The sequence below is a fragment of the Xiphias gladius genome, chromosome 4 (genome assembly GCF_016859285.1).
Source record: "Xiphias gladius isolate SHS-SW01 ecotype Sanya breed wild chromosome 4, ASM1685928v1, whole genome shotgun sequence".
Lineage (NCBI taxonomy): Eukaryota > Metazoa > Chordata > Actinopteri > Istiophoriformes > Xiphiidae > Xiphias > Xiphias gladius.
In genome coordinates this window covers 18,030,089-18,053,192 of record NC_053403.1, presented here as the reverse complement: position 1 = coordinate 18,053,192, position 23,104 = coordinate 18,030,089, and the positions used below count along the sequence as shown (strand labels likewise).

At 36.9% G+C, this 23,104-nt stretch overlaps 1 protein-coding gene across 1 annotated transcript; it reads left to right on the top strand.

The window, feature by feature from the left end:
- Positions 1-5,375: 5,375 nt before the first annotated feature.
- On the top strand, positions 5,376-18,718 carry opn8b (opsin 8, group member b). Its single transcript, XM_040126012.1, has 4 exons — positions 5,376-5,445; positions 14,251-14,544; positions 16,968-17,296; positions 18,380-18,718. Exons 1-4 carry the CDS (start codon positions 5,376-5,378, stop codon positions 18,716-18,718), a joined length of 1,032 nt encoding a protein of 343 aa, XP_039981946.1.
- The last annotated feature ends 4,386 nt before the right edge of the window (positions 18,719-23,104 follow it).

Genomic DNA, 23,104 nt, shown 5'->3' with positions numbered 1-23,104 from the left:
GTCAGCTCTGTCCTCCAAGGAAGCCTCATCAATATGTACAGTATGTTTATGTTGTTTACTTCCCACATTCTCACTCTCATGTCTGTCCACTTCCATGTGCCACTATGTCTCACCTCACCTCTGTGATACAGAACAAGGTCAGTCAAACAAGTGAAGTATTCCACTATTCAACTAGCACTAAGCCAAACACTTTTTATTTTAGTTTCATATAGTGACAGTGTTTGATATCATCTTTTTATTGGCCATGAAATGCCACAAAACACAATAAATATGTCTCTCTCAGGTAAGACCAGGATTAATAAAACTACAAAAAACATCAAAGGTTTTCATACAGACTCTTTTGTCAGAGGAAATGAAAATGGTTTATGCTGAGAACTGTGAATCACAGTCTAGATCTCAGATGTGTTAAGGGATTCAGATAGGTCCTACAAGATATCATGGGATGGCGTATAAATAGCAAACTACTATTCAGATGTTTCGCATGTCATGTCTACACATATTATGCTTTTTGTGTGTCATTTAATGCAGTTTATTCCCCATAGACTTCCATTGTGAAGAGATGGCATACGACCAAAATTTTACCGACAACACAGCCTGTTGAAACAAAACATTAAGGTGAGATTATTATGATGATAGGGTTAGGGTCTGCACAATATACAGTTAGTTCCATAAGTATATAGAAAGTTACACAATTTGTGTAATTTTGCCTCTGTACACCGATACAATGGATTTGAAACGAAGCCACCAAGATGAGATTGAAGTGTAGACTTTAAGATTTAATTCAGCAGGTTTAACAAAAATCTCACATTAACCGTTTGGGAATTACAGCCATTTTTATACATAGTCCCTCATTTTCAGAGGCTCAAAAGTAGTTGGACAATTGACTGACAGTCAGTTTGAATGGGGTCACTGGTGCTTATTGATGATGTGACTGCTGATATAAGTAGCAGGATGAATTCTGAAGTGTATAGGCCTATACTATCTGAATATTGACTTAATGACAAATTACTTAAGAAACTGGCATGTTAATCATATTATTCATACACCATTTGGTGATACCAGGCTGAGAGGCCTGGTGTTGTGCCCATTGATGGCTGTTCCGCCCAGTTAGAGAAACAACTGAACAATCAGAGCTTAGTTGGCAGGTTGAAGAATGGGAATGTGATCTTCCTGCATAGCTAGGTACCCTACCTGCCTAGCTACATTCATGAAAAATAGCAACAGAAAAATTGTAACAAATGTGGATAAGAGTTGTTGTCGAGTTGTCGAACAGAAATAACGAGTCTTAAATCAATATATTTAATTGATAGATGTGTAAAACGTTTATTTAACTGCTTCTAGTAATTACTATAGCAGCTATCGTATCAACTGAAAATTGTGTTAGTGGGACTACATTGGATTGAAATTGATTTTTTTTTGGTCTGTGTGTGTGTAATAATATTAAAGTGGTTCATCCTACATGGGATTATAAGGCTCAGAAAAATACAAATAACATTCAATTAACATTCATGTTCCAAAGAAAAGAAAATAACAAAGGCAAGTCACTGATACAAAGACATTTTTATTAACTCTTCTGAGAAACCTTCTGATGAAGTTATAATACAAAGAACAATGCAGAACAATGTGCAATTCATTTTCTATTTCTTTTAACTCACATAAAGCCAATCCTGTTCTTCAGTACCAATATACTGTCCAGTTACCAAATGTAATGTAAGATATGACATCTGAGTTATGCACACACAGTTTTTTTCTTGGTTAGGGCAAAACAAAAGAACATCCACTTCCAACAAGAAATCATTCAAACACAATATCAGACTGAATGAATGAGGTGAAATGAAATGGCAATTCAGTCTGATTATAAGGCTCACATCTGAATTTTTTAGCACCACAAACTAAATTCCATTCACCTCCATCGTATTGGGTTGGCAGCAGAAATTTCAAAAACAAATATATCAGAATCTGGCAAATAAAACCAGAACAATCTACATGGCTGGATACCATTAGAAGTAACTTAGAATGTTTTTATCTAATTTGGTTAAACCAACCCTTAAAAATGTAAGCCCTCTATAATCTTGGAAAATAGAAACAATACCTTCAATCAAAACAGCGCCTCTAGTAGTCAAAAACCACATAGGGTACCTATAACCACAGAACAAATAATGACGCTTGTCACTTTGACCACACAATTAAAAACTGGAATTTTTAAAGTCAGTTATCTAAACACACATTTGTTTTTGACTGGTTGCTTTGTCTCTCCTGATTTCTGTGATGTATACTGTCTCTAACTGTAAATAAATCAAAGTTGGGTTCAGTGAAGTGAAGGGATTCCTATTGTTCAACCTTGAAAAAAGGTAGGAATAGAAATAAGAAATAAACCATTCATACAACTCCGCTTACCTTCTCTTCATATAACAATATACTGTAGTCAAAAGGAAAACATGCCTGGTTTCTTCAGGTTTTTAATTTAAAGTACAACACAATGATCATCTGCATCCAAATTAGTCTTTGAATGGAGGAGCTTCTTTAATGTTCATCGTTGCCACGTTGCTGGGATATTAAAGGATAAGATGGACCCTTGAGTTCCCAATACCATGGTAAGAGAACAATCACAAGCATGACTCAAAACATGCGGTCTTAGAGGGGGGTTTTAAGGGTAAAATAAGAACTGTCTTTCTATGAGGTCGAATTGAATGATAAAGGTGTTAAATCAGCACATTTTATGTAATGAAAATGCACAGCACAAATAAGCCATTTGTAAGTGCTCCTTGTATGATATCTCAAAGGGATCATCAATAATGTTATTGTTAGGCTGTTTCAGGCTGCTGTAGACCATTTTTGAGAATTAAATGACTTTTGGTGAGAGCAAACAAGCTCTTTTGAAAAAATACATAAATAATTATGTGTATATACTATGTATAAACAGTATATACACATGTACTGTATATATATCACATTTCTACTATATCTTAAGTCTTACACTACTCTCTGTGCTGCTCTCTCTGATGTACTCTTATCGATCTGTTCTCTATGGTGTAAAATCTCTTCTTCTTGTGCCCTTAGCGATTAGATCATCTCCTTCGTTCTAGCTCCTCTCTATCATAAATATTCACTGTAAATGTGATATCATTGTTACATTTAAAAGGCTATGAACTGCATCAGGTGATTCAAAAACCTGCAATAATAATTTTTTTTGCCAATTTGGGGACAGCACAGCAAGATGTGAACATATCACTGGCATATCATCACCTAAATTGCAGGCCGTAAAACCAAAACAATGCATTGAAAGACACTGAAAAGCTCTGTGATCCTGAAGGGATTCGAGTGTGGGGTCGTCACTATAAGCAACACCTTTTACTTGATACCTTGTAATTTCCTTCATTGTTAATGTACACATATTGAGAAGATTTAATTTGTTGACAACAACTGTCAGGAAAGTGGAGGTGGAAGTGGGATGTCTGGGGCCCTTTACACTTTAAAATTCTGAATCGTCCTTGTTTTTTTTTTTAAAAGGGTTCGCTTTTCATTCTTGCCTGACACTTGTTCTTGTAAAAAGGTTGCAGTGTACCAATTAGAAAGAAGATGAAGAAGACTGCAACCATGTAAACAATGCAAGTTTCAACATAATCAGAAAAGAGTTTGTAGATGTTTTATAAGATAAGGTATTCAATCAACATAGGCCTTATGGATAAACACACTGCACTTCTGTGAGAAACACTGAATGTAAACAACACTGCATTTGTTTAAAGTGAAAACGGCAAAGTGTACCTTTAATGCCACAGGTTTGTGGTCAGGTCCTCAAAATAGCCTGAACAACCATGATATTGTTTCTATCACACTGAGTTATTTTGCCCATTTAGCTTCTCAGACACACAAAACAAAAGTTGCACATAGGGTGTTGTGTAGTGGGTTTTGAAAATATTTGTAACCTGAAAGTCCTGACATGCACCAAGCCTATATATGTTCACAAATTTTGATGCATTCAGATGATACCTCTGGTCAGAAAAGGCCACAGTGTTGTCAGAATTCAGTTTGGTCAACATCCATCAAAGTTAAGTCAACACTTCAAGACAGTTTTGAACACCTTCCCCCCTGGCTATATCAGCTTTTTGTTACACGAACAACACTCTAATCAACACCTGTCACCTCCAAATACTTGTGACAGAAAAAACATTAACTAACCTTTTGCAAATTGCTCCGTACTTTCACCACAGAAAAGCCTTTATTATCATGGCTTCCCTTTTCACACTGACACACCCCTTTGCATCAGTAAAATATTACACCTGTGCTCCGTCCTGCACCTGGCTGTTAATCACAGATGTCAGGCTGTCTGGACAGTGTGGGTCACTAAGTCTTCATAATAGGTGGCAGGTGCGGACAAAATGGTGCAGAGACTCCAAAGACAGAGGAAAATTAGATCAGTCTCTCAATCTTGAAGATAAAACCTTTTGGTTTTTTGACATTTGGCACAGAATCATTCTTTCTTTATTTTACTATTTCAATTTGATTGATTATAGTGTGACTCAAAAAGTCTGTGTTTCCAGAAACAACTGAGAAAGTGACCTCAGGGCCCTCAATGGTAGCTACTGTATGCATGTCCACAGACTACCTTAAATGACACTAAAACTGGGAATAAGTCAGGAAAATAGAAATAGTACACATAAAAACTAAACTGAAGGAGAGAAGTGACTAGACAGAGTCTGTGAATTAGTCATTTCTCCCAAACACCAAGTCTGTAACTAAACTCGAGGCATTAAAGATTATATACCCTTGTCTACATGGTTGTTTACATAACTATTGAAGGAGCCACACTAGCAGCTGCCCTCGGGTCCTGTAGAAGATCATTAGGCATGCATAACATATATAGCTAAAACTATACTGCATTGGGGCCACACAAATATGAAACAGCAGCAGCTTAATCCAAATTTTTTTTGAATAAATGTATTAATGAATGAATTCCTTTCATGTTCTCTTGATGTGTGTTCTATGTTTATAGTATTATGTATTAAGTGATAAAATTGAGATCTAACTCTGTCACGTGTTTTTAGAGTGTTGTGGGGCCTATGCCTACAGTTCATGAGGTTCCTCTCCGCTTTTCCGCTCACTTGACTGTGCTAATTTCAGTAAGTCTTAACCGCAGTCACACAGCAGCACTGCCGACGCTGGATAGTAGCCCAGCCCTTATCCATGATCATCCTGACGACGCACCGAATCCAGGCGACTTGCTTCAGACGGAGCAGAGGACCTGAGGACCGCTTGCGTCTTCCCCCTACTCGAGGACAGATGGATCTGACAACAGAACGTGTCGCATATTGACTTTTCTCCATCCCATGAAGATCACTTATCCTCTGTCATTGCAGTCAATGTTCACAGTTGCAATGGATATCTATGCCTCCACCTTATCGCCAGCGCTGGACATCGGCACAGGCTGCTACCTGCTGGGTGTGGGTAAGTTGAAAGCCGCGCTTGAACTGGAGTAAGTCATATAACAAGCCCGCTTCTGTGCGAATGACAAATACGGACACGCTGAATTCATTTCCTCTCCACGATTCGGAGACTTGAAAAGAGAACGGAAAAGCACCTAATTCTACTTTTTCATAATGCATTTTTACGCACATCAGTTCGCTCCCACTGATGTATACTGGACTGAGAACTTACTCATAAATTGTGATAATAGGCTGACAATGAATTGGATAAACTGCTGTCTATTATCTGCTGGCGGTTTCTCCCGCATCCAAAACTTTATGGCGACACACTTGGAAAGTGTTTGTCAAGTGTCTTCAAAGTGACTACAAAGCTGCCACTTTACTTAAAATCTGCACAAATCCATCTCACTGAGCACCAAATGCTTAGGGGAAGCTTTGACCTTCATGTGGTCTATGAAGACGACAACCTGGTGAGCAATTAGTCCAGCGGATGTCATACTCTCACAATTACAGCCAGCTGTTTCGGCCTGATGATATAGAATTAAATGCTGTGAAATACTGTATTTGAAATACTCTACGGTATCTTTTTATGCTGCATTCATTGCAATATTATGTACCTGACAGTTAATCTACGCTTAATCTTTTGTAGCTTTCACAGCTGCATATACAGCTTGATATACAGTATCCTCTCTCCACAGGAATGCTCTCCTCTGACACAGCCACTAAGACCTAGTAGTAGTAATCAGCCATCCTCAAGCTATTTCACACATTATAGATGTCTAGAACACAGTGGCTTTGGCCAAACACAATGTGCATAAATAGGGTAACAAGCAGACAGACAGCTGGCCCTGATGCAGTATCCTGGGGCAGTGCAATAAAGGTTCAAAAGGTTCATCATGTCATAAGATTTTCACATTGTGAAGGGATTTCTCTCTTCCAGTGGAAAAAGGGAGCAGGTTGGTTGAGTGTTGACATTCATCTCACATCTGTAGCTAATCTCTGTTCATTTCTCTGTTGTCCACAAGGAGGAATATGAGGCTGATTCTATCTTTCTAATGAATTTTATATTGCTATAAACCACACATTATTTTTAATTGTAAATATAAAATGATTCAACTTTGAATATGCTGTTAACACAAATTTTATTTTACTTTTTTCAAATGATTATTTTAACAGTTTTTGATGCAATATCACATAACATCCAGGATAACATAGGACAGCGGTTGTACCTGAAACAATCAATAAGAGGATAGAGGTTGAAGACACAGATGCAACAGGACAGAAGTACTATGTGACATCAAGAGAAGATATTTTTAGTGATGTAATATGTTTCTGGAGAAACAGGACTAGGGCAAAACCTAGTATATGGCTGGACCGCCCTTTATCAGTTTGCTCCTCTCCTACTCTCTGTGCTCACATATACAGTAATTTAATTCAGCCAAATTCTGAAAAAAAGCTGTTTTCTTTTACATGTTTTTCTGATTCTGTTGTCAAACAATGGAACAAGAATGAAATAGTGACTGTAACGCGGCCCATTAAGACTCCATGTTAAACAGCAGTCACTTCCAAGCCATTTCCAAGTTTCTGCTCTGCACTGCTAGAATCCTCATTTTATAACTGTGCCATCGTCTAACAAAATCACTATACTCCTAAGTCAAGGACAGTGGCTGTGCTGTGATTTTGGTTTTATTTACTTATAAAATGATCCCTCAAGAGAGAACATTAGAGGCTCATTCACATTTGTATTAGCTGTCGTGTGGTCAAATGAATAAGACGCATAGAGAGGCGTGCCTGGGGAAGGAAAGTCTGACCTTGCATGACTCTTGTCTACAGAAAGTAGCTAGGATTTCTCCAAAAAGTCGCTAGATTTGTCAGCAGGTGCTTTTGTGAAGAAATCTTGCTAAACGAGTGTGAAAAATCTAGTGTTGGTAAATCTAGCGCCAAAGGTGCTAAATTGGTAATACTGCCTGTAAACACCCCCAACGGCCAATGGGGTAACTCAAACAATCGGCACTCAGTCACGCGGCATTCAGCTGACCTGTGGTGTAACTTTATCAGTCAGTCAGTCAGTCAGTCAGTCACGGACATTGGCATTTATAGGGCTGGCCCCGCTGTTGCAGTCCAGCCAAAAAAGAAAGAGGGAATTATGTTTTAAGAAGACAAATCTTGCTTTGTTTTATTCTGGTGACATTGTGTGGTGAAATCCAAATGTTTCCTTGATTCCACGATTACTGAGGCATACATTATATTAGTTATTTCACACCTTTATAGGGCTTTGCCAGTGAGCGTCTTTATGATATGATTACCTGATTTTTATTCAAGGAAACTGGTAATGAGGATTATTGCCTTATCATAAGGTTGCTTTAAATTGAAAATGGAGGTTCAAGTAATATCCAAGTAAATTACTTTTCATTAACATAATATCATACATGATACATTGATAGACTTTGATCCCTGATGATGTTAACTTGTAAAAAATTCATTAAAACACACAGGAAGTATATACCACAATGTTTAAAAAAAAAAAACTCAAGCCAGTTCAAGCACCTGGGTGTGACATGTCAAAAGGGGTAAAAGGAAAAGGGGGGGTTACACATTCCTTATATAGCGCATCTCTTTTCAGTTCTCTGCTACCCACACAGAACGTATATTACTAACTCTCTTGTTGCTGAACTAGAGTGGGAGGTCAGTGCTGACATGACTGCTCTGATTTAAATCAATTAGGATGAGGCAAACCTGTGTTCACATTGATAGCACAAATTACACAGAAGTCAAGCATAATGATGAAACTAATACTCACATCACAGGCACAAAAAATATACACTTAGTGTCTGTAAATGCTTGTATACATAACAGTTTTATTCAAGAGTTTCTATAAAAGCTAAAAAAAAAGATATTTTAGAAACTGTAAAGAGAACTACTGTCAAGGTTCTCCCAGGGTTATTCATGTTTTTTTTAACCATCTGCTTGACGTAGAAGAAACTACAACACCCTCCCCACAACATGTCAAAATAATAGAACAGCTTTAAATTAGTACAATTTGTTTATTTTTTTAAATTTGCATTCCAATTTAAACCTTAATATCTTAATGGAACTTCTACTGTGTGCCAAGCACACATCAATAAAACCATAATACAGAGACAGAACTGTTGTCGTCTGCGTATGGCAGAGGGCATATTTATGAACTATGGTGTTAGTAAAAGTTGTCCTTTTGATAAAATTATTTATGTTACAATTAATTATGTCACAAAGGAAGGCAGAAATAAAATTTAAAAAATTATAACAAGAATCAAATAAAAGACCCTTCTCTGGTCTCCCAAAAAGTCAGACTATCCTACATTAGGGCAAAAAAATAAATAACAATACCCTCTCTCTCTTCCACCCCTCTCTATCCCCTAATAATTTTCATAGAGTCCCTTGGTTCTAATAACACCCTTATGTCTGACTTTATGAAGGCAAATGATGGGGCCAAGTATGAAAACTCTCTGCCTGTCTCAAGGGGAAAAATTGGATTCATGATAAAATTAGGTGGCCAGCTACTGTGGATTGAATAAATCAATAATAAATGGATAAATACATAAATAAATAAATTTGATTGGAAGTCAGCCTGCTTGTGCTGTTACTGTTGGGGCTGCCTGGTTTGTTCAATATATTGAATGAGTAAGAATTTCCATAGGGATGATTTGACCATTCATGAGAATAATACATCACATGAATCACATCTCCTTTCTCACAAAGTTACAAAAACAGGCACAAGCATCTTGGGTAGACAATAAGATTCTCAATTTAAAGCAGTTGCACATGGATGCACACTACCCTCCTTACATGGTCATTATACATGGCTTGACTATTCAGAAACAAAAGGAGCTACATTATGTTAAACTGTGGATTACATGTTTCTAAAGAGTCATTCAAACTGGTTTTAAGATCAAGATATTTATGTCTTTATTTATATATTTGTTGCATTAAAACTTAAATATATGGTTAATTCATGTTCATTTTCGAGAAGGATGTTGTTTGCTTTTAGCTGAAGAGGGAGGTCACCAGGTATAGGCAATGTGCATAACATATATTCATGTATCTGTGCATAACATATATCTAGCTACCTTTATACACCTCATGATTGTATGTTTAATTTTCACAAAATTACTTTTGCATTCTAATTCTGTGTGTGGTCTGCTTCATTTGCTTTCTGTCCAGGAGGAGCATATGTTGTCAGGGATGGTTAATGTTTGTTACCGTGAATGTGACCTCCCATTTTTGCTCCTAACCATAGACCGAGTGGTAAAACATTTCACTGGACTGATTTAGTATGGTTGGTGCTTAGTTAGCAGCTAGGAAGCAGATGTCACAGATTTTTAATTTCATAACCCTCGTACTGTATACTGTGTAATATTGCTGCACATAACTTGGTATTTTTAATGGAAAGTCCCTGTACACCTCAATGAGATCTGCTTTCCTTGTAGACCTAAGCAGTAAAGGTCACTTGAGATGCATCCATTGATTCTTTTTTGTTATTTTTGTACAGTAAATGGTTAGAGCAATTGGCTTGGTTGCATTTCCGTGAAAGTGATTTTTCAGAGAATTGGTAGTGGATCTTGTGCTGAAACAGTCCATCAGCTGATCCCGCATGAAGTCCAGGGTTCAGAGTTAGTTTTGGAGAAACAGATAGACAGAGCAAAGGAGGTTGCATATTGAAAGAGTCTGTCTCAGTGTTAGGGTTACAGAAGTACATTGAAAATGTAGTTTTATCTGTTTATTAGATTAACAGTAATCCGATTTAAATTGGGTTGAGTTATCAGTAAATAGAAATGTGTCTCTCGGTTGTTTCCCTGTTTATACCTCTTTGTAAATCTATCCCGAGAGCTTCAGTTGAAAATTTTGTTCTGTCTCCAAGGAAAGACATGCTTAAATGTTATATAAAAGAGCAGCTGTTGAAAGTTGCTGAGTGCTGTATAATAAATCTTCCAAATAACTGACACAAATGTGGTGCTACTGACATTAAAAGCCATTTAATTGAAATGGTAGTTTACAAACAAGCCCTCTGAGTGCAGAAGTAGTAAACCCTTCTGCTAATTTGCCAGGAAAGGTTAACAAGATAAGTTGTAGCGACAGTATGAGGGTGAGAGATGGGAATAAGATGGTGCTGTAGAGTTCAAGATGCTCAGAAATTATCCTCGACTCTGGAAACTGGAGTTAAACTATTTCAGCTTCAAACTATACAATGGTCAATGGTTTGACTCTTGTGTGTCATGTTCTCCACCATTTGATATCTATTGTTTGAACCCAGGTTTCAGCCAAAAAGATCTTTTCACTTCACTTAGCAGATTTCCATAATTAGTCTGAATGCACTGAATGTTACGTAAGTTTGTTTCCTTTTGTAGCAGCCAGGAGGCTTTCTTGAAACTCCTGACAGTGGTAGCTACAAAACTCTTGATGCATATGAACTTTAAAAACACTTTACTGGATGTTTGTGAAGATTCTCAATCATCCAGATCATGTTATTCTGTAAGTTCTAAGCAAAGGCAACTGGACTTGCTTGAAGTTCTTGAAGATATTTCACCTCTCACGTGGCCTACGGTCATCATGTGAGTTGTTAGGATCCTAGGACTAGGATCGCTAGGATCCTAAAAACTCCCATGATGACCAGGAAGGTGAACGACTCATGTGACCTCAACGAGTCAAAATTTTTGTTCATCTCACCAGAGGATATTTACCTGGAACTCCCCACTAGTCAGTTAGAACTGAAGAAGCCTTTCTGATGAGAGGCGAAACATCTTCAAGAACTTCAAGCAAGTCCAGTTGCCTTGCCATAGCACTTTACCGGGATACTAAGCTACATATAAGTGAATAAAAGTATACTGTTTTAGATGCATTTCAGTTTGTAGATGAGTTTGTCCTGCTTTGCTGGAGGGGTCAGAAAAGTATATGGCTTCACAATGGGGGTTCACTGACCCTAGGGGGTTCATTGCTTTGGCAGAAGTTGTTGTAAAAAAAATTGAAAGACCACTTTAAATGCCAAATATATATTGAAAAATTATATTTAGCTAGTAAAACCTGCTGCCTGATGTGATAGCAGATGTTCAGTCACGTATAAAGTTTTTCATTCAGACAGACTGACTTTTAGAGGAGGTGTAAGTCCCCAGGGTTATGCTCCATACATAATGTTCATGTGAACTGATGTGAAAGTACCTATAAAAAATTTATAGCAGGGGCATTCGATTCATTCTGTGCTGTTTTCCAGAGTCAGACACTGGAGCTGGCAATTTCATTCTGGAAATGGGATTAACTGTATTTCTGTGTAACTGTATAAATTGAGACTTTGGTGTGAGATGAGGCGTACAGAGGAATACAGCCCTCTGTGCCATCTTACCGTTACGCAACAGTAAGCTCCCTCTATAGGGTAGTTGGAAAAGGTCAAGTGCAAACCATGAGGGCTACATTAGTAGCAGTGTTAGCCATTTATCAATTTCTGCTCCGAACAACCAAAAAGAGAGGTGTTCAACTTCCAAGGTAATGTCTGAAGAATGCTTAATGCTAAAGGTTGGCCTTGCTTTGAATGCATCCTAATAGTTCTCCCTTCTTCTTTTTTCTGGTTTTCTTCCCTCTTGAAATGCTTCCTACGATGCTGTAGGGTGTAGACTGGAGAGACAGGGCTGGAGACAAGCTAAAGATTTGATAGGAGATGTACAAGGCAATTTTTGTAATTTTATGTGTACAATTAATAATGTACTAAGAGCACTGTAATTAAGCATATCCTGCTTAAAGGAATTGTTTGACATTTTGGGGAAAATGCTTATTTGCTTTCTAGGCGAGAGTTTGATGACAAGAATGCAACTCTTATGTCTCTAAGCTAAATAAGCTAAAGCCAGGAGACAGTTAGCTTGGCTTAGCATAATGAATTGTTCTGTACCTGGGGAGGTACAAATGAAGGACGTGAAGATGTGTCCGCCGAAGTTGAAAATGTTTCAATCTGAGCAAAAAATTCAAGCTTATTCAAGGGCTTTACTGCAGCTAGCTTACAACTGTATATTGGCACATTGGCTATAAAACCACAACTTTTACACTGCACACTTGTTTTTACACTCAGGTTTTGCATGTGTTACAAGATAAAATATGCTTGTTCGCATTTCCTTCAACCTTTGCAGTAAGTGAAACTAGCCGTTTCCAGTCTTTATGTTGAGTTAAGCTAACGTTTACTGTAACTTAACTGTTGCTTTAACTTAACTCAGATTTTAGCAGATAGATATGCAATGGTGGAAGAAGTACTAAGATCTTTTATTTCAGTCCATTTTATTTTCATGCCTATTTCAGCGTAATGTATATTATATTATTAGATTATAATTATTGATGTATTAATGTGTACATCATTTTATAATAACACATCATATTTTATTTGTTGATTATATTTTCTATTATTAATCTGAATCTATACTGTATCTAAAGTTATCAACTTAATGTAGTGGACTAAAAAGTATATAACAATAATAACAAACAATATTTACCTCAGAATTTCAGTGGAGTAGACGCATAATAAAGCTAAAAAAAAAAAAACAAAGTAAAGTTAGTTACTGTACTTATTTACTGTACATGAGTAAGTGTACTTAGTTTAGTTCTCTCCCCCACTACAGATAGGAGAGGAGTATCGATCTTCTCATGTAATTCTCAACAAGAAAGCACATACATATATTCCCAAAATTTGAAAGTAATCTAGTTTAAGATATTATATTTTGTTGTTGTTAGGTTAATCAATTGCGAGTTTAACATAGTAGCTCACTTTTGCAGGCTGCTAGTGGGTGGAGTTTTGTGTCATTAGTCAAACCTTTAACATCTGTTCTATAAACTACTAAATGACTAGGATACCGGGTAGTTTCCTCTTCTCTTAGCTCCCAGGCAACCTCCCCAGCTTCCATCCTGTGTTTGTTTTAGACTTTCACTCAGTAATCCATACATGTATTATATATGTGTTTCATCTGTGCCCTCTTTACGCACGTCATGATTATATTTGGGTTTGGTTAATGTGTATTCATTCTGTGTTTTGCCTATCTGTTGGTCCAATAGGAGCACATTCTGTTTTATCTTGAATGTATTGTGTAAAGGACTGTCCAAAACAAACAGAGGACTAGGGGAAAACCCCTCAATTTATGTCCTAAACAAGTTACAGTGCCCCCCTCCTGCTCCTGGTAGTTCAGCAGTCTGTGCCATAAGGCAGAAATAATGATGTTATGTGTGCAGGGTAAAACAAAGAAACCCCCTCAAATCCAGTCTATTTAAGTCTACAACTGTCTAACAGGCATTTCTAAACTGGAGTTGTATCATTTTCTGTTTGGTTATTTGTCCCTTGAAGTTTGCCTAAGGGCAACATTACCCAACACAGACCAACAGGGATCTGTTTATGCTAACAACAAAGAAAACAGTAGGACAACTAAGTAAGGTAGTTTTTGAATGGAATTGCTGGCAGATAATAATATGTGCAAAGCTCTGACACAGAGACTTTTGCCACCCTTATTTTCCCCGTCCTTTTGATTAAACCATGTATTTTTCCATACATAGTGGATTTTACCAGACCATACACAGTACGCTGGGCTTCTGGAGCTGCAATGATGAAATCAAGGCCTATAAATGTGGATTATTTGTTTGTTGCAGTGAAAATAGGGAAAATGTGATATATTTCAATTCAGTGGCCTTGTAGCTTTTAAATGTGTATTGCTGGTTGGATATCTATTCATACTGTTATTATCATGGAATGGGGACATCACTGTTCACTAAAACTACTTTGTATCCTTCTTTTCTTCCCTTTTCTTACTCCTCATCATGTTTGTCTCAGCTGTGCTCTCCATCATGGGAAACCTCCTGGTCCTTATCATGGCATTTAAAAGGTCATCGAGGATGAAACCACCGGAGCTGCTGAGTGTGAATCTGGCAGTGACAGACCTGGGAGCAGCAGTCACCATGTACCCCCTGGCTGTGGCCTCTGCCTGGAGCCATCACTGGCTCGGGGGAGATGTTACCTGTATTTATTACGCCCTCGCAGGATTCTTCTTCGGCGTCGCCAGCATCATGACCCTGACTATCTTGGCAATAGTGCGCCTCATTGTTTCCCTGAATCTTCAGTCTACCAGTGAGTTATTCTGGGCTCCAAAAATAGATAGAAAATACAACCTGGTATTTTAGGGTTTATATTTTGGAGTGAATAATTACAATGCATATTTTATGCAGCAATTTATAATCTCAGGGAAACCTTAGTTTCACATTTTCTGTGCTCCAATAGAAAATACCATCATTATTCACAGAATGACTCTTCTCGTGGAAAAGGGTGATTCTAGCAGTAACGATGAACCCTTTTAGAGTTAAAATTGTATTCTGGCTTGCCAAAGTTGATGCATCATTGTAACACAGATCTATAAATATATGTAAAAACAGTTCTGAATTTAAAAAAAAAAAATCACTCTCCAAGGTTTTTAATAGCTGCATTCAAAAAGGAAAAATAACAAACCTACTTTGTTTGCTAGAATTGACAATGGCCTCTACTTAACATTTCCAAAATTAATATTCATTTTAAATCATCCTTAAGTGGAAGTTGCAGGAAATGTCAACATAAGTTTTATATCTTTTTATTAAACACAACATTTTTTATTCATCATTTTACTGTGAAAATTATTTGAACAGGCTGTCAGGGAGTCATGGTAGCCAGCTGCATCTCCGAATGGGTCATTTTCTACCTGGTCATCAGATGTTTCTGTCTTGTACAATTCTGTTTAAAGACTTAGTTTGACATTTTGGGAAATAGGCTTAATTGCGTAACAGACAGTTAGGCTAGCTTAGCTAACTGGCTGCTAATTTAAGACTGGAAACAGGGGAACAGCTAGCCTGTATCTGTGCAAAGGTACAGTAAGTTACTGCATCCTGATGAAGGCAAGATTGCTGGAAACATTTGGTCAATAAAGCGTGGTGTACTGGAGATGAGTTTGTTGACTTGTTTTAATTTTTGATGAAGTTGCTGGCACAATTTAACCTCCCGTAAAACCACAACTGGTTGTTTTTACACTAACCAATTTGTATGGATTTTTGTATGGCTGCTACATGAGAGTGGTAGCAATCTTCCCATCTGACTCTCGGCAAAAAAGCAAATAAGCATATTTCCTACAGCAGGGAAATATTCCTACGAGTTTAGTTGCCGAAGGTCGTCGTTTTGTGTGACAGACTAAGCTGTCTTGTTATATGGATCATTCCTGTTTGATTAACTGTCCTGACACTTCTGACAATATGCAAGAATATAATGTGCTGACAGGGTAAACATTTCTTCAGCTGAAAAACATGATAGCAGCTCTGAGCCCAAGGTTAACAGAGCGGCAATGCCGGCAGGAGATGTAGGAATTATCAGTATGGAGAGCATGGAAAGGTTTAGGCTCTTGACTCTAGGCTTACAAAGAAGTGGTATTAGGTGGGTGCAGCCAAGTTGAACAGTCCCATCATAAAGGAAAAAAAGCCCACATCGTGGCAAATTGCGAGTGAATTTAGTTCACATCCAAAAGGTATAAGAAAAGTGAATGTTTCAAATATAAAACTATCATCAGCAGAACTTACAGACCAAGTAAAACCTTTATAGGCTATCAAACAGCCAAGGCCTTTCAGGTAGAAGGTAATCAGAACTGTGTGGTCAAACAGTCTACAAAGGGGTCTCATGAAATATACAAGGATATATAGAATAAACATATATGCACCCACGTGCATAAGTACACAGAGTATCTGTATACTGAGTATATATGTATATAAACAAAAACTGTCAGATTGGACTGGCTTACATAATCATCCCAGACTTGGTATAATTCCCAGGTATAATTAGAATGCAAGAATGAAAATTAATAAGATGGAGATCGTGAGCCTTCTTATATTCTAACTGAAAACTAAAACAGATGTGTCAGGACATGTTACCATTATTTCTCCTGCATGATAAATATATCCAGGCTACTTAAGCTATGTCTTATTATGTGAGGCACGTCTTGGCTATTTACAGTATGTTTGTCAGCCCCTGCGATTGTCTTCGTCTGTTTTTGCATATACATTTAGATATACATTCTATATATATATATGTAGATTATGTACTTGCATACGCTTGTGCATGTGTGTGCATATATACATAACATACTGTTTGTACATTTATTCAGACACCCTTGTATGAAATTTAACTGACCTTTTTCCCTGATCTGAAGTGCCTCCTGTGGCTCCTTGAAGTTGTGTGCACAGCTATCTATAGGGCTCGACAGCTTTATTAATACTCCAAAACAGTTAAAGGATATTTTATGGTGCAAACTTAAAATTATTTTCTGTAATTTACGTAAAATCAGTAATGGCACTAAAAATGCTGCCCTGTCAAGGCCTGCAAGTATTTTATTTGGCAATGTCATTTTGGGAAAATCAGGAACATAGCTTCCTTGTTTTGAATAAAATGTAAGCTGCTCTTCATAAGTGTATTAATAAAGACCCCCCTGTCTATAATGGAGAGCATGCTGAAACAACCAGTTTTTCTTTTTCTCTCTGCAGAGGAGAAAGTCAGCTGGAAAAAGGTGAAGATTCTGTGCATGTTGCCCTGGCTGTATGCTCTAATTTGGGCTCTGTTCCCTATACTGGGCTGGGGCCGGTATGGCCCAGAGCCCTTTGGACTATCCTGCTCACTTGCCTGGGGAGAGATGAAACATGAGGGATTCTCCTTTGTCATCTCTATGTTCTCCTTCAACCTCATCATGCCTTCTGTCATCATCACCTGCTGCTACTTTGGCATTGCCATCAAGCTCTATTTCACCTACAAAAAGTCGATGAACAGCAGCAACCGAGTCCCCAATATTGTCAAGCTCCATCGGAGGCTGTTAGTAGTAAGTGATTTTTTCTGATGCAAAAGATGTATTAGTTTAAGTTTGGGGAATCCCAATGTAGGTTGCCTGAAGACATTTCAACAGTAGATTATATGGGAATTGTGAAATAGCATTTTGCACTACCACTTGGGCTGAAGCTGGACATTTTAACTACTCTCCAGTTCTTTTAGCTATGTATTTGAATGATTTATTGAATATTTCTAAGTTAGCTATGACATTATTTCAACCGTTTATCCATTACTGTACTGCTATTTCAAATAGTTTATCCATTACATAAGCTATCTAACTATTTATCCATTAGGTTTAGCTAACTACTTCAACCATGAGTACTTTCAGCTATTTCAATTAGCTTATCCATTACTTTTAGCTAACTGACCATTTTTCTATTACGGTTAGCTAAATACTTAAATCATTTAACTTTTACCTAACTATTTCAACCATTTATGCATTACTTAAGCTAACAGTTTTAACTGTTTATTCATAACTCCTAGCTAGCCTCTGAACCAGCTTGGTAAATTTTGACACACTCTCAGTCACAACATGTAAGTTAGTGTTCAGGTGTTACAGTTCACTCAGTACGTGAAGATACATTTAATCAAATCTCCGTTTGTTTGGTTTTTTTAAAAATCAGTTGAGCCGCTCTACAATCTTTTTACAACGCCTTGGCAACTGGTATCACTGTTAATCACTGTTACATGAGAAAAAAGAAACGCAAGAGATGCAAGGTATATACTGTAGCGCATTTTCAGTAATTTACAGCCAAATCCAGACTAAACAAATGGATAAAACAGAAAACAACTAACAGGACAACAGAGTCTCTGTGTGGGGTTATATGCATCTGCTTATATGTCTCCTTAGCAACATGAAAACCATCAGAATGTCACAGAGGCTTTATCAGAGAGTTATGCTCACACCTTTACTTTGCACACACCCTTAGTGTATAGTATATTGACAGGTACATATTGGTGGATCACTAGAGCTCATACTGTTAGATCACTGAAATGCCTATTCATTTTCAAAACAGGTTTTTATTTTCAGAGATCTTGTTGGCACTTTACTGACTGTGCTTCTGTTCCATTGCAGATCGCTGTCCTTATCAGCGTAGGCTTCATAGGCTGCTGGGCACCCTATGGCCTGGTAAGCCTGTGGTCAATTTTCCACGACAGTAGCACCATCCCACCTGAAATAAGTCTCCTGCCGTGCATGTTTGCAAAGAGCTCCACTGTATACAATCCTATGATATACTACATCTTCAGCCAGAGCTTCAAAAGGGAGGTAAAGCAGCTGGGAGGGATGTGCCTAGGGTATAATTCATGTCATGTTTCCAGCAGCATCAATCACAACATGGTTAGTGCTGACAACAAGCCCAAAATAGCATCACGGTCTTCTTTACAGGAGTCCAAGATTGTGACTTTGGTTTGAAAGACTTTTTTTGGGGGGGGAATGATTCAGAAGAAGACATTACTCCTAAACAAAGACTTTTGTGCTGTAAACTGTGGAAATATTCGTGGTTTCATAATGTGTTATCTCACAAACATTATCAGGATAGAAAAAACACCTATTTTTTCCTGTACAACTGGTGTACGCTATCCTAACATAATAAGCAGGGTAATTCTGGTCTATTTTGGATGTGGCCGGGATGAATGAGAGGGCGTGTTTGCACAATGTGTTAAATGCTGTGAAAGATCAGCCAACTAAGCTATAGATTAGAGTTAAATCTTTGCTTACAAGTGGCTAGACGCCCTAAACTACTGTAGCCCCAAAACAGAACTACACACAGTTGAGTAAACGTTAAATGTTACTGAAGAATTTACTACAGTGATCAGCTTTTAGTTTGTCACTTACCATGTACTGTACATGGTTATGCAGTTATACAGCAAGATTCGAAAGAGGCGGACAAGTGGCACCAATACAGAATTAAAGAAAATCATGCATTTTAACACGTTACAAATCAAAGTTGTACAGCAGAATATGACTAAATTATTTTGAGCGCAGCAAAAAGAGTTTTCTTTAATTCTTCAAGTTCAATCTGTGATAGATACTCATTTGTTTGAATTATCTCTTTATGATTATTTTTTGATACAAAATCCGCATTTTACAGAAAAAGAATTTTTTTTCACTGACAATTTCAGTTCAGGAATAAAATATCCAATTACTGATGTGTTTTAATCAATTGACAGCTGAAAGTAGATGATGTTTCATAAATTCATAAATTATCCTCTAAAATGTTTACAAAAATAATAAATACTGTCCATGTTGTCTAATGGGTTCTTTTAAGAAGAAAATATTATATAAATAATCCAATCGTATACCATAAGAGTATGAGAAATATTTGCACCTTTCTGTATGTTTGCTTCATCTGGACCATACCATCTATTAAATATAATATACCACTGCCATTATTTTATTATTTTATTCAAAAAGATTTGGACCAAAACCAAAAACAGAATTTATTCTACTAATAAATATTGTCATGTGTAGCCTAGACACTAGACTAGAGTTCATTGTAATCGACTGTCACCCAAATGCAAAGGTATGGCTTTTCTTTTTTTTTTTTTTCAATAACTTTGGCAAGTACACTTATTAATTTTCTTGAAGAGATAGATGAGAAGACTGATACCACTCCGACATCTGTACCGTAAACACAACAGCCACGAGCTTATTCCAGCCTAAGGACAATAAACAGGGAAACAGTTAGCCTGGCTCTTTCCAAAGGTAACAAACTACACCACAACATGTTGTTTATACACTTTGTATTTTTTACCAATTCAACAATTGAGATATACCATGTTAATTCATAAGTTTTAGAGGTATTTGTAGGCAGCTTTTGTTACATTGATAAGAGCCAGGCTATGTACTAAATCAAGTTAGCTTGCTGCTACATATTTTGATATTTACATATGGATATGAGAGTGGCATTAGTCTTCCCCTCTACTTCTTTGTAAAAAAACATTATTTTACATAATGTTGAACTTTTTCTATAAGAGTTTTTTAACATGACTAGATGATGAGCTTAACTGTTCATTGGTGACCTTGGAAACAGCATAACAGTCTTAAACCAAGGTTCACTAATTTTCTTGTTCTGGGGCTTTCAATTGAATTACAGTCCTCACTACCAGATTGAGTTTGTTTAATTTTCATGCACCTTGAGTCTTTTAAGTCAACATGGATGAGAGGTTCTATAGGTGCTCAAAGTCATACAAAAGTATGAACATCTTCAACTCCATGGAAACTGGTCAAACTCAGTCTGCTAATGAGGACCATACGATATGGTCGAAAGCGCCAGAGCAAATGAGAAAAGTTGGTCTTGAGGTGGGATAGTCTTATCAACAACAATGGAGTTCTAAAGCACAAAGAAATAAGCTATATCAGACTTTGACCACAGTCAGTACAAGTAGAATAAATGCATTGCTGTTTTTGGCCATTCATGGGATTTGTTACCTCCTCCAGGGATATCATGTTTTCACCCATGTTTGTTTGTTGGATTGTTTGTTGATTTTTCAGCAGGATTACGCAAGAACTACTGAACCAATTTGCACCAAACTTGGTGGAGAGATGAGGCAAGGGCCATGGAAGAGCCCGTTAAATTTGGGTTTGGAGCAAGTTTAAGGGGTGGATCCAGGAATTTTTTTTATCACTTTCCTTAACATTGCAAAACAGGGCATGTTTCGACATTTTCTTCAATATCTGGCCTTGGCAGAGGTATGCAGTCTACCAAGTGCCATTCTAGTTAATAATCAAAAGATAAAATAAAGCTTTATCCTTTTAAATCTTTTATTTTCAACATTGTGAAGTCTTGAAATCAAAATTATTTTACAAAACCCCCTTTTGTAGCAGATTTTCATATCACCAGGGTATTAAGAAAAGTATTTCACTGGAAATCCTCCACAACTGTCTGCTGCCTTTATTCACACCTGCAGTACAACAGCATATAATTGTATATAATTCAGCCTTAAAAAGGATTTCTGTGATGATAATGTCACTATACACTCTTCTGCTTAAAAGAGATCTTTTCTTGTCCTACTTTACCCAGGGATTATTTTCCCTGATGTATTGCCACCTGCAATTCCTTTCTGAAGGTTTCAATTTCAATGAGCTTGACTTAGAGTTAAGTTTTTTTAATTTTGCAGTGTGTATTTTTTTATTGCTACTTGTAATTAATATTGACAGTGTTTATTTTTAAAACTTGTGAATGTAGAACTATGAACCCTGAGCATATTTGTGTGCACATTTCATTGGTCTTGTTTGAGAATAAGCACTGACTGAATACAGTAAAGCAGTGGACAAAGAATACACCATGAATAGGTAATATTGCTCAATCAAACTTCCAACCTCCATCATGAAAAAAAAAAGAGCAACGGCTGTGTTTACTGAACACACCGTGATGCTCAGGAGTTTCTTCATTTCTGATATCGAAGTCTCGTTTTTCTTAATCGCAACTTCAAGACAGAGCTCAGGGTACAAAGGATGGCAATGTCAGTCAGTTTGTGTACAAATCTATCTAAAATGTCACTGTCTATGGTTGCATACTTTCCAAATACTAAAATTTCCACACTGTTTCTATGCAGGATAAACATTTCAGATACAGCTAAAGCATGACATCCTTTTGAGAATGAAGTTAAATAAGATGCAGTCATATTAACATGAAAACGTAACTGCAACAGGCTGAGTATAGCGGCTCCAACGTCTGGTTAAATAAGAGTAAAACAATTACATAACATTTAACAATAATTTAACCATCACACTTAAAACTGTAACACTGGGAAAAGTAGTATAAAAAGTACCACAAAATCCACCTACCTGCTTGCTGTATGCATTGACACCTTGCATTCCTTTACCTTAGGCATTAATATTGTCGTGCAATGTGTAAATGACTATCAATATCGAATATTGAACACTGGAGATATAATGTTACCTTAAGCAGTTGAAATAATATTCGAACAAGAATCTACAGCAATACTAGCAACTCTGTGAGGCTATACTGAAGCACGGCAGGGTTTAGAGCTAAATGCTAAAATCAGCATGCTATCACGGTCATAGTGACAACGCTAACATGTTGATGTTTAGCAGTAATGTTTACCCAGTAGTGGAAAGTAAATAAGTACAACTACTCAAGTACCATACAAAAGTTCAATTTCGTGGTATTTGTAATTTACTTGAGTATTTCCATTATATGCTATTTTTTACTTCCACTCCACTACATTTCAGATGGAAATATTGTAATATCTACACTACATTTAGTTACTAGTAACGTTTAAGATAAAAGTTTTACACATGGATAATATAAGCTTTTAAAATACAATACAATGTTACAGATTAAACCAGTCTTTTTCAACCTTTTTGGCTTCTGACATCTTAAAAATCTGAATTTTTAACAGCTCCACCAAATGATGATTTTTCTTTAAACTTCGCACACGGTTTCATTTCAATGAACGTTCAAATGATTCAGTATCTCACCAAAATCAAAGATTAGAAAAAAACTCCAAAAACTAAAAACAGATTTGTGTATCAGAACTTTGTTTTTCCTTCATTCCTCTCACATTAATCGTCTCACAACCTCTCAGATTTATCTGGTGTCCCTGAATATAAAACTATATAAAGTAGATCAAACTAGCTTCACCTTCAGCAGCTACAACATTAACATGCTGCTCACACACTGATGCTTCAGTATTCATCATCTAATGATGTCATATGTAATAAAACATCAGTCCAGGGACCAAACCAGTACTTCTACTTAGATACTTTAACTACATTATGCTGCTAATATTTATGTACTTTTACTGAAATAGGATTTTTCATGCAGGACAT

Excerpts from the sequence above, each read along its gene's own strand:
- opn8b (XM_040126012.1), top strand. The coding sequence starts at position 5,376 with ATGGATATCTATGCCTCCACCTTATCGCCAGCGCTGGACATCGGCACA. Across the intron at positions 5,446-14,250 it reads CTGCTACCTGCTGGGTGTGG|CTGTGCTCTCCATCATGGGA; the intron begins GTAAGTTGAAAG and ends TGTTTGTCTCAG. Across the intron at positions 17,297-18,379 it reads TCCATCGGAGGCTGTTAGTA|ATCGCTGTCCTTATCAGCGT; the intron begins GTAAGTGATTTT and ends GTTCCATTGCAG.